The 15,053-nt window shown below is 44.4% G+C and overlaps 1 protein-coding gene across 1 annotated transcript in view; it reads right to left on the reverse strand.

Moving 5' to 3' along the window:
• TRIO (trio Rho guanine nucleotide exchange factor) overlaps positions 1-15,053 on the reverse strand; it is a 224,096-nt gene that overhangs the window by 194,310 nt on the left and 14,733 nt on the right. The window contains exons 4-7 of the mRNA XM_044916685.1: positions 13,619-13,811; positions 10,593-11,105; positions 8,970-9,092; positions 5,943-6,134 (exon numbers count right to left, since the gene is read on the reverse strand). Coding sequence (XP_044772620.1) covers positions 5,943-6,134; positions 8,970-9,092; positions 10,593-11,105; positions 13,619-13,811 — 1,021 coding nt within the window. The remainder of the gene's footprint in view (positions 1-5,942; positions 6,135-8,969; positions 9,093-10,592; positions 11,106-13,618; positions 13,812-15,053) is intronic.

Consider the following 15,053-nt stretch of genomic DNA (forward strand, 5'->3'; position numbering starts at 1 on the left):
CCATCTAAATTCACTGGGTTAAAGTACCCCAATGACAGAAATAAACCTGGGCATGGTTTCACAGGACTTCTGTGTAAGCGCAATTTGTCTTTTGTTTTTGAGATGGCAACTCTAGACTCCAGAGGGCAAGCTCTAAGCCCCCATGCTTTCTGAAAGGCTGAACACCCAAAGAGTCTGAACCCACTGTACATGTGTGTACCTGTAATTTTAAACAGGTCTTATTTTTGCCAAAGAAGAGAAAATCCCTCTTTTTTGGCAAAGAGGGCAGCAATCTCCAATCAGAGAGCCAAAAAAGAAGGCGCTAATAGGTTTTCCCCAAAAAAGGGCATCCTGGTGGGAAAGTTCAACAGGTACCTATATACAACAGAACCTCTCAGAGCCTTTTAATATGATAACGTGCACTGTGGATGGGGGGCAAGGGGGACAGACTGGTGTGCTCGTTCCCCAAACTTCTCTGACCACTCTACTGCACTGCACCCTCCTCACCCCCAGGCCCTGCACGTGTACCATCTTAAGAAATACGGTTTGGGATTACAACTCCAGGGGAATATGCACTCTGTAAAGGACAGAGCAGAAGGGGGCTACCGTGCTCTAGAGAGAAGTCAGAGCAGCCAATTCAGTCTCTGATGCTTTAAATGCCCAGAATATGTGAATACACAGTATCCAGCGAGGCTGGACAGGAGAGGGCAAGAGAACTCATGCTTCTCCATGAATTCAAATCAGGAGCCGGCTATAGAACTGTGAATTCTGATGTTCAGCAGAATGGTGACTTTTTTCAAGTGTAGCTGAATACAAGATGAAGCGTCTGGCTCAGCCAGTTTGCAAAATTGAGGCAAGCAGTTGAGGGCAGAGTAATTAAAACACACAGCTTTAATGGGAGAGCTTGAATAATTAATTAGATTTGTTTTCATAAACATTTATTCCACTACCTTCCACATGCTGAGAGAGTGGGGGCTTCCAATTTGGGAGCTGCTCAGCTCCCTGGCCTGCTCTGCCTCCTCCCACCCACCTCCCACCCCCACCAGGGCTCATGACGGGGCACAGCTGAGCATGAGTGATTAGCTGATTTAGGAGACAAAGAGACAAAAACTGCCTAGAATGGGGATTTTTCAAATATTTAGAGGGATTTTCTCTTCTTTGGCAAAAATAAGATCTGTTTAAAATTACAGGTACACACATGTACATGTTTAATATACATATGAACTCAAACATCAGAGTTCTTTTCTTATTTCAATTTTTTATTTTCATGTCTAGAAAATTTTACCCTAGAAGTTTTATATTTGCCTATAGTAAAGTAACTTATAATTTACTACTTTTCTTTTTTATTTCATCCTTTTTGCTCCATGAGTATTCATCAGCACGCCCTCTTTCCTGGTTCCTCCGAGGGAGATGGGCTCCCTTCTCTGCACGTGGAGATCACAGGAGTGAGGAGCCTGTTCCATTTGCAAGGCTCTGACAGAACCACCACAGTAACTTGGAGGAGACAGGCTCAGCTTGAACCAGAATATGCCAGTGATCACGTGCCTTAAACCTGTTCTCATTAAGAACTTTTTCTTTGATTTTTATACATATTTACTCCAATTCCTTTCCATTCCATAAGAATCTTGATTTTGTCCACAAGCCAAGAGTTAGGCCTATGCTTTCAATAAAGTAAAATACCATTAAAATGGGAACAATTACATGTGTATTATTTGCCTTAAAAATTCAAAAAGGAATAGCGAAGCATTATTTTCCTCCGAGTTCCAACCCAGACTTAGGATAAAATTATGTGGATAACTAGGTTAGGTCATGTTTGCCATAAATGTTATTTCTAAAACTTTTTTTGTACGGATATTAACCTAAGTGCTTTGTTGTGAAAGTGTTCTATTATGTCAGGAACTAAAAGACTGTCACATACCTCAACAGAAGTCCCAAAATAAGTAAATCGCTCCCCAAACACAATATAAGGACAAGAACACCACAGCCCCATCTACTTCACTGGGCTGATTTAAAGATGAAATGACGTTTTGTGTTAGAGAGCTCTGTAAATTCTAAAGAACTAAACAAATACTGTAGATTCCAAAGAATTATACAGATACTGGCTCTTACTTTATTTTTGGCTATTATCAAATTGGAGAGGCTCTCAAACTCACAGATAAAATGAGGTAATCAGATTGAAGGCTCACTGTAAAGGCATACCTTTATCAGCACTCACAGAACTTTCAGCAGTGATGGAAATGTCTATCTGTGCGGTCTGGTCTACAGAAGCCAGCAGCCACAGGGTGGACACTGTATGGAATTTTAATTTACTTTTACATTATCTTATTAACAAACTAAGTAATTTCCATAGCCGCATGTGGTGAGTGGCTACCATACTGGACAGTGCAGCTCTAGACCCTTTTTTTTGTTTTTAGAAAGGCAGACTGCCACACACAGCACCTCATTTGGATGTGTTGGGAGTCTCGAAGTTTGACTACCCTCCTTTCCACAAATGGACCTGGAGGGTCTGTGTGGGGATTCTAGCAGGAAAGCACAGATCCTGGCACGCTCCTGACCGAAGACTATCCTCCTCTTTAGGGAACAGTCACCCTCTTGGGTGCAGTGTGCAGCTCCAGGAGGGACACACGTGGAGTGGGGACAGAGGAGGGGGAAACGCACCTCGCCAGTCAGATCAGTGGGATCAACACTGGCAATCAGTGGGGTGACAGATGTCGCAGCCAGATCACCCTCACACCCCAGATCATTCTTGTTTAAAAAACTGGAGATGCAAAGGTGTAGTAAAATCAATCACTTTCTCTTGTTTTATAAAAATGTAATTCTAATAACATTAGCTATGAAAGCTTCTTCGTATGGAGACACCATCCAGCGGATATGCCCCATGACCAAAAGAAGTGAAGGCCAGAGCCCCTGAACACCGTGTACCGGTGAGACTGCCGGCCTCGTGGTCCTGACTCCAAGCTTGCAAACAGAGATTCCGATTACCCACAGGACGTCCCCAGAGTGGGAGAAGGCCTGAGAGCGCATGAACAGCCGAGACGCCTGCAGAAGGCACGCTGTCTAGGCAATGTTCGCCTCATCTAGTCTGCACCTCAAGATTTATGTTTGTAAAACCACAAGCAAACCCCAACACCAGAACACCCACTGAGAGACCGCAGAGGAGCGTGGCTGGGCAGTGCAGGGCACATGTCTCCCCAGCTGGGAGCTGGAATCCTTACAGGGAAAGCTGCTTCCTTCGGTAACACCATGAACCACGGGGGTCCCATAGTGGAGCTCCAGGCCTTCCTCATCAGATTTCATTTCTTACTGATACGTCTGGATGGGGTTCAAAGAGGTGGCTAAGAGGGCAACCTCACTTACGATGTCCAAGTTTCTGGTCTTTTCCCCCTTGAGCTTATGAAAACAGCTTAAGCATAACCGGAAAGCAAAGCACTTAAAAAAAAAAAAAAAAAAAAAAGACCAAAGTTGAGCTATTTCTCTCCTGGGAAGAAGAAAAGTACTGAGTAGATGTGATCTTCCTTCATGCATCAGAATTTCAAGGATCTTACTTTTGTTCAGTGAAGCGGAAGATTCCCGATAATGTTTTCACCTGAGACTAAAGACACTCTGAACACTTTCTAATGTCCCATCTGCACATTTAGTTGCTTGGGCAGACCTCGATCGAGGTCCATCAGAGACGCTGGGCCCTTTCTTCACCAGGCCCCTCTGTCCCTATGATCGTATCTGGCTTCTTCTCTGGCTACTCGATACACACAGAGACCTCAAGCACTCTTACAATTTATGAAGGATCCCACAAAATTGTGTTCAGTAATGTATTCATCTAGTTTAGTTTCCTTCAAATCCATAAATTACAGTCATTCATCTTATCCAAACGAAAACACCCCAGGCTCTTTTGATGCTGAATGTTTGAAAATGCCCCATGGCACCCACATTTCTAGATTATCTTCAAGCAGGTTAGAATAGCAATTAACTTCGGGGTTTATTTACAATTCTGAATCCTACCATGTTTATGAAAGAGATTTTCCCTGTGTGTTACTCTGTTTCAGACTCTCTGCCATTCACCCAGGTAGCTTGTCCTGTCTCACATTTATTCATATCGTCTTCATAGAACTTTCTGACAGCCCAGTACCAATTCGCACACTTGTACTTCCAGGGGTTGCTACACCCCATAATATGTTACCATTCCAGATGACCTATATATAGGGACCTATATATAGGGACCAGACAGCTCATCCTCACACCCATGATGGTGTCCAGTGAACAATATACCACTACTCAGGACAACGATAGGTAGCAGGGGTGAGGGTGGTGCTGTTCTCTGCTGGGGCGGGTTCCTGTTACTTTTTTAAAAAACCTGTTTTTGTGTGTGGGCTTTTGTTTATTCTTTATCATAAAACCAATTAAACGGGTAAGTTTAGGAAGGTGAAAAATCTTACTATTAAAACCTGGAAGTCCCTATTCACAGCTTTCACGTGAGGCTACTAAGATTTTTTTCTCTTTATTCCCTTTAGTTTCCTCTCTTGCTTCACACTTGAAAGGTTTCTAGAGTCGAGATCACTGCTAATTAGGGTCTTGTGCAACATTCTCATTGTCTTGCCAAAACCCTGGGCAAGCTGGGACCTTTATCTTAACCTTTACTGACTTCACTCCTCAACAGGGACTGTTTCTAGATTACAGAGAGATACTATTTCCTTCTTAGCAGCATCAGTACAGATCCCTATGAATGTAGTCTCCCCCCCCAACACCAAAAAATTCTCCCTATCAGTATTTCTCCCTTAAGGCAACCACTCGCTTCTTCCCCATATGTCTTCCTAGTAGCTAAAAGTTCCTATGTTGTTTCTCCACAACTTGAAAAGGTATTTCCCTGCCCAGCACTTTCCACTACTAAAGTGTGAGTCACGAGCAAAGCACTTCCCTTGTGCAACTTCAGAGTGTTTGCTTCAGCAAGCTCACCGGAGGACTGCAGAGGTGTGAGGAGTGTCATGGGCACACATTATATGTTACCTCTTCAAGTATTCTGACCAGCACATCGGCAAATGAAGCCAATGTGAAGTCTGAATCCATGCAAATAACTTCATAAGCGTGAAAGACACTGCAAGCTGCCTACCCAAAAGCCACTTTTCAACCCTAGCCCCTGCTGGCAGAGCTGGCCTACTGCTGTGGAGGCTAAAAAGCCACACTCACCTCTTCCCACCATCCTGGGGAGCTACGGCATGGACCTGCACCCCACTCCTGCTCAAGGGGAATGGAGGCGAGGTGTGTGGGGACGAAGGGACCTTCTGAAAATAATGCTTCCCTGATAAAAGTGACAGGCGCCACCATCCCGGCTACAGTGGACACCATGCTTGAGGTGCAGGGGCTGTGGCACCATCTCTGTGGCCATGTCAGGAAGGCCAAGGCAACCCAAGAGGAGCAGACCCCAGGCCTGACATCGCTGTATGGCTAGAAGTCCCATACTTTGCAACTTCTTGTTTTGTGAGAAAAGCAAAGCACTGATAGTTAAACCTAATACTCAGGCATTATTACTTGCTGCCAAAGCATCCTATCAGAATACTAAAGTGACAGTACTGAGGAGGAAGGGGAGGGAGAGTGGGGAGAAGGGAGAAGAGGGAAAAAGAACAGTGGCTACCACTGATTAGTACCTACTGTATACCAGGCCACCTAATACGAATTATCTAATTTACATGAGAAAACACTCCTCTCAAGTAAATACTTTTATTTCCACTTTACAGATGAGAAAACCAAGGAACAGAGAGGCGAAGTAACTTGCTGAAGATCGCACAGCACAGGGCCAGACAGCTGGGGTTTTAGCGCACAGCTGCCTGACTTCAGAGCTCATGTTCTTAAGCACTGTAGATGTCACACAGAAGTCCTCCAGGGATCGGATCTGGCTGCAGGTTGGGAGGGTACTGGGGGAGGACCTGTTCCAGTTACTACCTCGTGGGCTGCGGGTCCCAGGCACTGACCTTTTCAGCCTTCTGGTGGAAAATGGAGGACATGTCCAGCAAGGTACTCCGCTCATCCAGGGCTGCCGCAAATGCCTTCCACTCCTGCTCCAGCTGATTCGCAATCTGCTTAATCTGCTGAGAGGCGTAGTGGCCAGACTCTACCAAGCGATTTGCCACCGACATTATGCGGTTTATATTTACATACACGTTCTGCAAAAGGGGGAGAGAAAGAGGGCTTGTCGGGGAAGGCAAACAAGAGGCTTCCTTGTAGGAACCGCGGATGACAGCACTTTCTGAAACACAGCCCACTAACTTAAGTTCCATTTTTAACAGCAGAATCACCTGGTATAGAACAGTGTACATATTTGCTATCTGATTTCCATAAACTCTAAATATTGGTTTCAATTTCTATTTTTAAAACTGCAAAATTACAAATCAACTAGCTGAGAGGCAGACTGGTAGGCACAAAGTAATCATGTACACAAGTGGGTGCACACAAATACACTCTTACTCACTCGCTGGCTTCGAATCCTGACAAGGGTCCAGATGGCAAGCCTACTGAGAAGCAATCACCCAGAACGGAGAAAACCCAACACTGCAGCTTTTAACTAGAACCCAGGAACTACACACTACACACTGAGCAACCACAGGCTGTTCTGTGTGGAAACAAGCTCTCCCGTCTACACGAGCCCAAGTCGTCTGTGTGGTGCCAACAGAGAATCTTCTGCAGACGGATCCACTTTCTCCATGGAAGAGGAACGGAACGCACGAAAGGGAGCAATGCCGTGTGCAAACTTTTAATCAAGTTTTCTACTCTGTGGAAATGCCCATCTTCAAGCCCACCAGTTTACTGCAAAAATAACAGTGTGAGGCTGAAAAAAAGTACCCATTTGTCCCTCAAAACAAGTTCTCACTATGCTATGTTCCCTTCAGCCTTCAGGCACCTTCGAGGTTACTAGTTCAGCAGAGGCAGCTGTGGAAACCCAGGCCTCAACACACCCCAGGTCTGTCGTTCATCACAACACTGCTCCTCTTGATGGGTCCCCCAAAACTGTACACACCTCATTGGCTCCTCCCAGTTGTGCTGCTAAATCTAAATACCCAACCTGTCCAAACCTCTCTCCATTTTTCCTGCCTCCTCTACCCTCTCGCCATGGTCCTCTGGGCCCCTCTGCCCCTGCCACGCACCCTGCACAGGCTCCTCGTGGTCCCCTCGTCCACAGCCCACCCAGGAAGCCCCCTGAAGAATGCACTTGTCCATTCTTTCTTTGTACCCTATCCTACTCATTTTTTCTCTCCACTTTAACCCAAATCAGAACTAGATGGAGTCACTCCGGGATCAGAGAGCCACAGATTCCAGCCTCTGAGCTCCTCTTCTGGGCACATCTGCAGGCTAGAATCGGCTAAGAGACGACCGGTGTCTGCAGCAGCAGGGAGAGGGCGCCCGCGAAGCTGTGACAGTCAGCCAAGGCCATGGGCAGGGGGAAACCGGCCTCCCTGGCTCTTGTGGCAACAGTGCTCTAACTAGTAACCTTTAGTCAAAATCGATGCCTCCCCGCCCCATATGTGTTCTCACCCACCAGTTGCAGGTGACTAGAGTTACTAATTTTTGTTCTGTTTGTAACATTAAAGAGGAAAATCAACCACAAAAGTGTTGGGAAGGGCATACGCAGATGTCCTCTGTTAGAATCCAGAGCAGAGCTCTCCATTCAGACGGCTCTGCCGTGGGGACCACTGAGGACACCCACTGCCACCGAGGTTCTGTTACAGTGTCCTGCGTCACTCTCAGATCCTCACCCAGACTGTACTGAGTGTAGAGGGTCTGTGGAGGAGACCTTTCCAATCATTCCGTCACTGACTACACAGATAAAAGGAACGTGGTGGCACAGAGCCCAATAAACAACCCGTAAGATAGAATACAGAATTCCCTTTGTTAAAAGTACCTACCTCTAGTTCTTATCATCACAGCTTTTTTTTAGATTTTATTTATTTATTTGAGACAGAGAGAGAGAAAGCACGAGCAGGGTGAGGGGCAGAGGAAGAAGCAGGCTCCCCGCAGAGCAGGGAGCCCGATGTGGGACTTGATCCCAGGACCCTGGGATCATGACCTGAGCCGAAGGCAGATGCTTAACCGACTGAGCCACCCAGGCACCCTCATCACAGCTTTTAAAAGTATCTGTGATAGTGCAACGAGCAGAATTGTTGGCATCCCTTAACATGCTTTAGAGACTGTCAACTCTGTATATTGATATTTAGCATTTTCATTTTGTCAAAAAATGTTTAAAACACTGTAGGAAGCACAAGAAAGGGCTGAAAGTTAACAGGCCCTTGCTCTGCATAAAGAAATGTCCTAGCTGGGTACCAAGCACTCATAGAGGGGTAGTGGACAAGGGGCCAGACAGGCCTGGAAGCTCCCCCGGGAGCTGCCACCCACCATGGCACAGGGTTACCCCGCTCTTCCAATTAAAACTTTAACTTAGAGGGGCGCCTGGGTGGCTCAGTCGGTTGAGTGTCCGCCTTCTGCCTTCAGCTCAGGTCATGATCCCAGGATCCTGGGATGAAGCCCCATGTTGGTCTCCCTGCTTGGCGGGGGAGCCTGTTTCTCCCTCTTCCCCCTCTCATGCTCTCACTATCTCTGTCTCTCTCAAATAGATATATAAAATCTTTAAAAAAAAAAAAACTTTAACTTAAAAAAGTAATAGAAGTTTATTGTAAAAAACCAGAAAACAGACTTAAACCTAAAAAAAAAAAAAAAAAGGACATCACCCATACTTTTATTTTACTAATGTTTTTAATTGGTGATAACATGACTGTTAATAATTACCATTTATCAAGTACTTACTATGCATTCAGCACTATCTTAGTGTTTTACATGTGCAGAAGAAATAAAATTATGGAACTCCATGGAAGGCAGATATAATCCCCACTTTACAGACTAGGAAACTGAGGCTCACAGAGACTAAACGGGACACCATCTGTGTAAATCCCTCCCGTCTGCTAGAATCCTCTCACGTACAAGATACATCTGTTCAGACAGCATCTTACCATACAGTTCATGGCAAAGTGGTTGTGCTGTGTCTGGAGCTCCATCGCATGAGGATGGCTGGTCCCAATCTCAGTGTAGCTGTTCAGAAACAGGCCCTTGTTGTGTGTGATCCAGTCAAACATCTACCAGAATGAAAAAAGACAACTTGAAATCACCCCAGAAAGAGAGATGACTGGCGAAGGCTCAGGAGCAGGGCCACGCCAATCAGAGGCAGTGTCTTTGCTCTGACAACCTCTCAGGCATTTGGGTCCAAAAGATCCTTGACTTCTAAGTAAGCTGTTCCGAACTTGCACCATCTAGAAGAAAGTCTTATCTCATGTGTTCCTTCGACTGATGAGGAATTAAGGAACAGAGAGGCAAAGAGAGATATTCAAATCCCCCAGGCTAATTAAAACTAATCTTTGACTCTCAACCCAGCCTCCCTGCTATAATGAACTGCTTGACTGGCCACACTGTTCTTCAGTGAAAAGACATGTTAGGTGAAATCAGGGACTTACAGGTATCTGGACGGGCTTTGCTACGCTCACAGATTACTGACAGCAATTCCAGTGACTACAAGATCATATATGCTTTACTGCAAACAGTATTTTAAAAACTGTGCAAATGCAAACAATAAAATTTACCATAAAAATAGGAAAGACTGGGGAAAAAATTTAATGATGACATCTCTCTCAAGGTTCAATACAGATGCTACCTGGGAAAGGATGTCAATTACGTTGCTCCCAGGGAAAACATGAAAGCAAAAGGAAATAACTATCATTATTTGGACTGGTATCGTGACTTGAACCAGAATCCCAGAGACAGTCAACTGTTTTTTCTAGTAATTGAAAGGAGGATTTTTCCAGTGTCTTTGACAAGGCACTTCTTTAAACATAAGGACACTGACAGGTTAAAAGCTTGCCAAACAACAGTAGTGGACTGTCACTGTTTGAAAGGTCCTTTTGTATCAAAGATTTGTGATGTAGTTTTTTTTAACTTTAGAAAATATTTTCCTGTCTGTGAAAAAAATTCAATGAGCTCAAATTAAGAGTGATCGATTCACCCGTGTTCATGGCTTGCAACAGTCCTCTAAATTAAAGTGTCCTGTTTCCGCATTGCTAAGAGAGTTAGCTGGTAACACGAGCATCCACTTGGACCAGCTGTTTTGTCTGTAGCATGAGAATAAAATGAGGACATAAGTAATCACCACCCATACTTCCCAGAAGCTATTCTTTTTAACACCTTATTGGTCTTTTATTTTAAAAGCATGGTCAATAACAGACCGGAACAGAGTTCTGTCACTGGCTTTATATAGGAGTGCAGAGCAGCTAGGGGCAAAATTACCTACGTAATTATTGCTTTCGGTAATATAAATTCTCTAAAGCCGTCACCCTTTTAACTCAAGATATCCTTCTCGTCTATCCTATAGGCATGCTAGACTGAACTGTCAGTAATGAAAAACTCACAGCTCCTGAAAAAGCCCTGGCCTGCACCACGAGGAAAGCTGGAAGGCAGACGGGGGCAGATGGCCGCAGTGAACCCTGAGCGTGCTTGACTCGTCCTCCGCCCTCTCTCCCGACCAACGCAGCCCCCTGGCTGCTGGGACCCCAACGGTCCAGGAAGCCCTCCCCCTGCTCCTTTACCTTCTCAGCATCCTGCTCGAACAGCCTCAGCTGAAAGCACTGGTCCAGCTTCAGTTTTCGTACATGCCACATCTGGTGCAGGTGCTGCCGTGTGGAGTGCAGCCTGTCCAACATGGCGGACACCTTGGGAAGGAGGCCCTGCAGGTCCGCATTGCCTGAGCCGGAGTTCTTTTTGGGAAAGCTGTCACTGCTCTGAATCCTCTGGAGCAGCTTCTGTCCCTCCAAATCCAAGTCTTCTATGGGGGCCTTAATCACCTTCTTCTTCAGCTGGGAATGCTCCTCGATCATGTTCCGAGCCCCCTCTAAATCCTGAGGCAATTCTTTCTTGGCTAGGATGTCCTGAAGTTCCTCCAGCCGAGAGAGCATGTGGGTTGCATTGCTAATGTAGTCTTCAAAAGCAACTCTGATTTCAATCCATTCTTCATGGTTGTATTCCAAGCAGCCATCAAACTCGGGAGTTAGCTGAGAAGGATCAACTACTTTGGTAAGGCCTTCTAAAGAGACCATATTTGTCTTAAGGGGAAAAAAAATCACGTATGAGAAGATGAACCAATTTTCTGTGGCCTTATCATAATGCAATGTGCAATACTTACTTACAGATTTTCAAACATAAAGCAAATAATCTCTTTACAGAAAACATACCTTCTTCTGGCCCCATAAAAACAAATGCAGATGAAAGAAACATTACCAGTATAGTCAGTGAAAGAGAAGTCCATTAGAACAACACGCTAGTTAGAATACCTATAATTATAGGACATGTATCTCATGAGAGCTAAAGAAATGAGATGCTATCTTAGGCATGATAACCAGGAAATGTCTTAAATCGCAATACAGAGCAGATGATTTGGAAATTTTACTTTCATCAATGCATTCTTTCTCATCCGCACCACTCTACCATCTCACTCCCAACAGAAAACTCTGTAGAGGCCTCCTGCTCTCGGCAATCAAACAAATGTCTTGCTCATGGGCTTCCAAAACCCTGTGAAGTGCCACCTCCCTCTGAGGACACATATTTGTGAGCTACTTATTCAGTGATAAACATGCTCCAACCAGGCTACGATCAAGGCTCATCTGGTCCTAACTCCACCTCCCATCAGGTAGCAGATGATAGGATATGAATGACTTATTGAAACTTTCTAAAATATACAAAGGTTAGCCAGCCAGGGGGGGCAGAAGTTCTTGCCATAAAGCTAAAGACAGAGGGAATGTTTCATTCATTTCAACAATCTGTCACAATTCTGAGTAGTAGAAGGGTTGTACATTCCAATTTGCACTACATTCCAATCTAACAGCGACCAAGTTTTAGTCCTTTACAATCTAAGCCAAAATCTTAACCTCACCCTACCTATATATACCATGTGCTGCAGGGTTATTATCAATATTGTGCCTCAAGGAAAACATGGGGGGTGGGAGAGGGGTCATTAAATGCAAAAACAAAGTTAAAGGAAAAAGATGTGTAGCCTAAGAACCAAAAAATAAAACAGAGAAAGGCTGGTTTAGCCCCACCTCTGTCACTTCCAGCCTTAGAGAAACCTAGGACTGCATCAGCTTCACGCTGGCTGGCACGAGAACCTGCAAAAAGCAACAGAGCTAGAAAGAGGGCTGCTCCTAGTCTTGCCCTTTTGTTTGCAATGTGACTGTAGGTTCATTCCTGTCTCATCTGTCCAGACTTTTAATAACATCCATGGAGATGTTATTAACTTCAGAGAGAGACGCTGGTAACAATGTAGAGACAGTAAGTTCAATAGAAAAGCTGGTATAGATAATTTTAAAGGCCCAGAGGAAGATATCAAAATTGGACTAGCAAACATTTGTGTGCATTATATTGCTAAACCATTGTTTCTGCTTAAAACATGTATAATTAAAAGCAACACACTTTAAATTCGGCATCAAGAAAACAGTAAGACCCAATAAACTGTCATCCAAAATCACTTCTCAGCTGTGTGAAGAGAAAGGCTTACTGGTTTCATCTTTTACCTAAATCTCTCGAATGCAGTTTCAAATTCAAATTAAACTAAATTCAGATTTCAGATTGAAAATCACGGCAAGAGATTTAAAAATGCAACTAATGCACGTGTGAAAACACTTTGAAAAGTTAACATGGAACATAAAACTTAAAAATTAATTTTGTGCGATGTACATAATACTACTGTTGTTGTTTACCTTAACACACATGAATACATTCACTGAAACCTACTGTTTGGGCAAACTTGCTAGAAGCAGCACAAGCTACTCAACCAAAAATTATGAGATCTTGTAAGAAAACATTCTATTACAGAATATTACGGCATGAATCAAGTTTCAAGCTGGCCGGAATACTTTCTTCCCATAATCATCTCCTTACACTAACTGCATCAAAGCCCGGGCAAAGCCTTGGTAGCTAAAGGAGAGGTGACAGTGGAAAGGAAAAGAAGTTAGCAGGTTGAGGCTTGTCTCACACACCGTCTGAGAGTTGGCGACCTTATGCGCCGTTGAATTCAGAACTCTGCATAGTTTTTAAAGGAGTACCTCCCTTTTCATAAACGAGAGAACTGATGCATGAAATACAGGACAGATCATTCCCTCCATTATCAAGGACAAGGTGAAAACTCAAGTTTCTTCTGGACACGTGAAATTGGGTATCTCTCCTTAACACTCCCTTATTCCCAAGGCTAAGGCAATGATGAATCTGAGGCCGCATAAAGCCGCCTGGACTCAAAGGAGAAGCTGTTTTATCAAGAGAAGTAAGAGGGAACCTCTTTCTATGGTACACGCCTTATACCTCAGCAGCCCCACCACCCAAAACCAAGAGAACTAAAACCTAAATCGCCCTTGGGTGAAATAATCCAGTAGGGTAATGTGATAACCGAACCAAATTTTGTTGTTTTATACAATAACTAATTTTACATGCCATATGTTTGTAAGATGTGCAGTTCCCATTTAATATGTGGTTTTAAAAATCTATTATCTAAAATGATGAGGAAAAAGTCAAGTTTTAATAAACCATGCCTATTGGTTTAACTGGTCTGGCTACACGTGGAAGTTACCTCAAATTCAAATTTAGAACTGCCAAAATTAGTCCTCTGTTTCTGCCAAAAGTTGTCTGGCTTGATTATCAGTGCAACATGAATGCAGCAGGGAAAGGACTCTTGCAATATCTTCAGCAGAGGCTTAATGGAGTCCCATTTGGACCCACGCATGTCCACGATCACCGTGAATCCTCGCTTGCAGACCTCTTCACTAGAGAAAAAGGAGAAAAAACAGGTTTAAACCATGCAACTCTTTCTCTGGTCCGGAGTCCCACCAGGTGAGGCTGACTCTGCGTCCTTCATCCTGATGTCTGTGGGGCTGTCAGGTGGGGGTGGGTGGGATGGGGGGAGGGCAGGGGATTTCTCATCTTTTGTGCATTAAATGATCACACACATTGTCTAGGCGCTATTACAGCAAAGGTCCTTGGTGAGCGCTAATGGGGACAGACCCCTGAGAGTGTGCACCGAGCCCAGGTCGGGAGGGTGACAGACCAACGCACAGCAGTCCCAGGAGCCTGCCAGGATCCCAAGTGCTGAAACCACCTGTACCTGCACTGGTGAGGGTGGGAGCTTTTCAGTGTCCCATTTTGTCCCCTTTAACTGGTTCAGGCCCTTGAGCTATCTCAGAGGCTCCCCAAGTATGGTTCACTGATCCCTAGGGGTCCTTGGTGCCCTTCTCGCAGGGTCTTTGGGGTAAAGGGATTTTCACAGTAATACTGAGACTTATTTCTTTCCCCCGGTTGTACTAGTCACACAAAGGCCATGGTGGTGAGGAGGCTGGTCCTCAGCACCGGCCAAGGAAGTGCTAGAGCCTTTGTGTCCTGCCCCTCCACGTTCTGGTAAATTTAAACAAACAACAAAGCCAGCTTCTCGTAACAATGACCCTGATAAAGCAATAAAAATGATTAGTTTTACTAAATCTCAACCCCTGAGTACATGGGAAATATATGCAATGCACTCCTGCAATAAAGAAAATCAAGAGTCAAAGTGTCCTTGAACACAGGTTACAATACTTAGTCTCGCACTTGGTTAGAACTGCAGTGTTCATGTGGAAGTGTTCAGGAAGGCTTTGGCACAGGCTCACACTTCAGGAACAACTGGAATCCTGTTTCGTGGTGGACTCGCAGAGTCCATGCAGGCTGCCGATCCCTGCCAGACGTGAGCCAGATAATGACTGTGGGAAGGTATGTGGGAACACACCTAAGACCCTGAGCGCGTAATGACAACTTTAGGTTTCACCCAGCGTGAATTACTGGGCCTAGAGAAAAGACATTGGACATTTTTCTGCCTCAGGTAATCACCTGAGAAACTAAAAACTATTTATAGTTATAAATTCATACAGTTTATAAATTAAAAACACAGAAAACTACTTGCTATCATTAAGTGATGTTAAAAAGCCAAAATAAATTAAGTCAAAATTAAAACCAATTTCATGCTCTCTTGCATAAGCTCA

The sequence above is a fragment of the Neomonachus schauinslandi genome, chromosome 7, assembly GCF_002201575.2.
Source record: "Neomonachus schauinslandi chromosome 7, ASM220157v2, whole genome shotgun sequence".
NCBI lineage: Eukaryota > Metazoa > Chordata > Mammalia > Carnivora > Phocidae > Neomonachus > Neomonachus schauinslandi.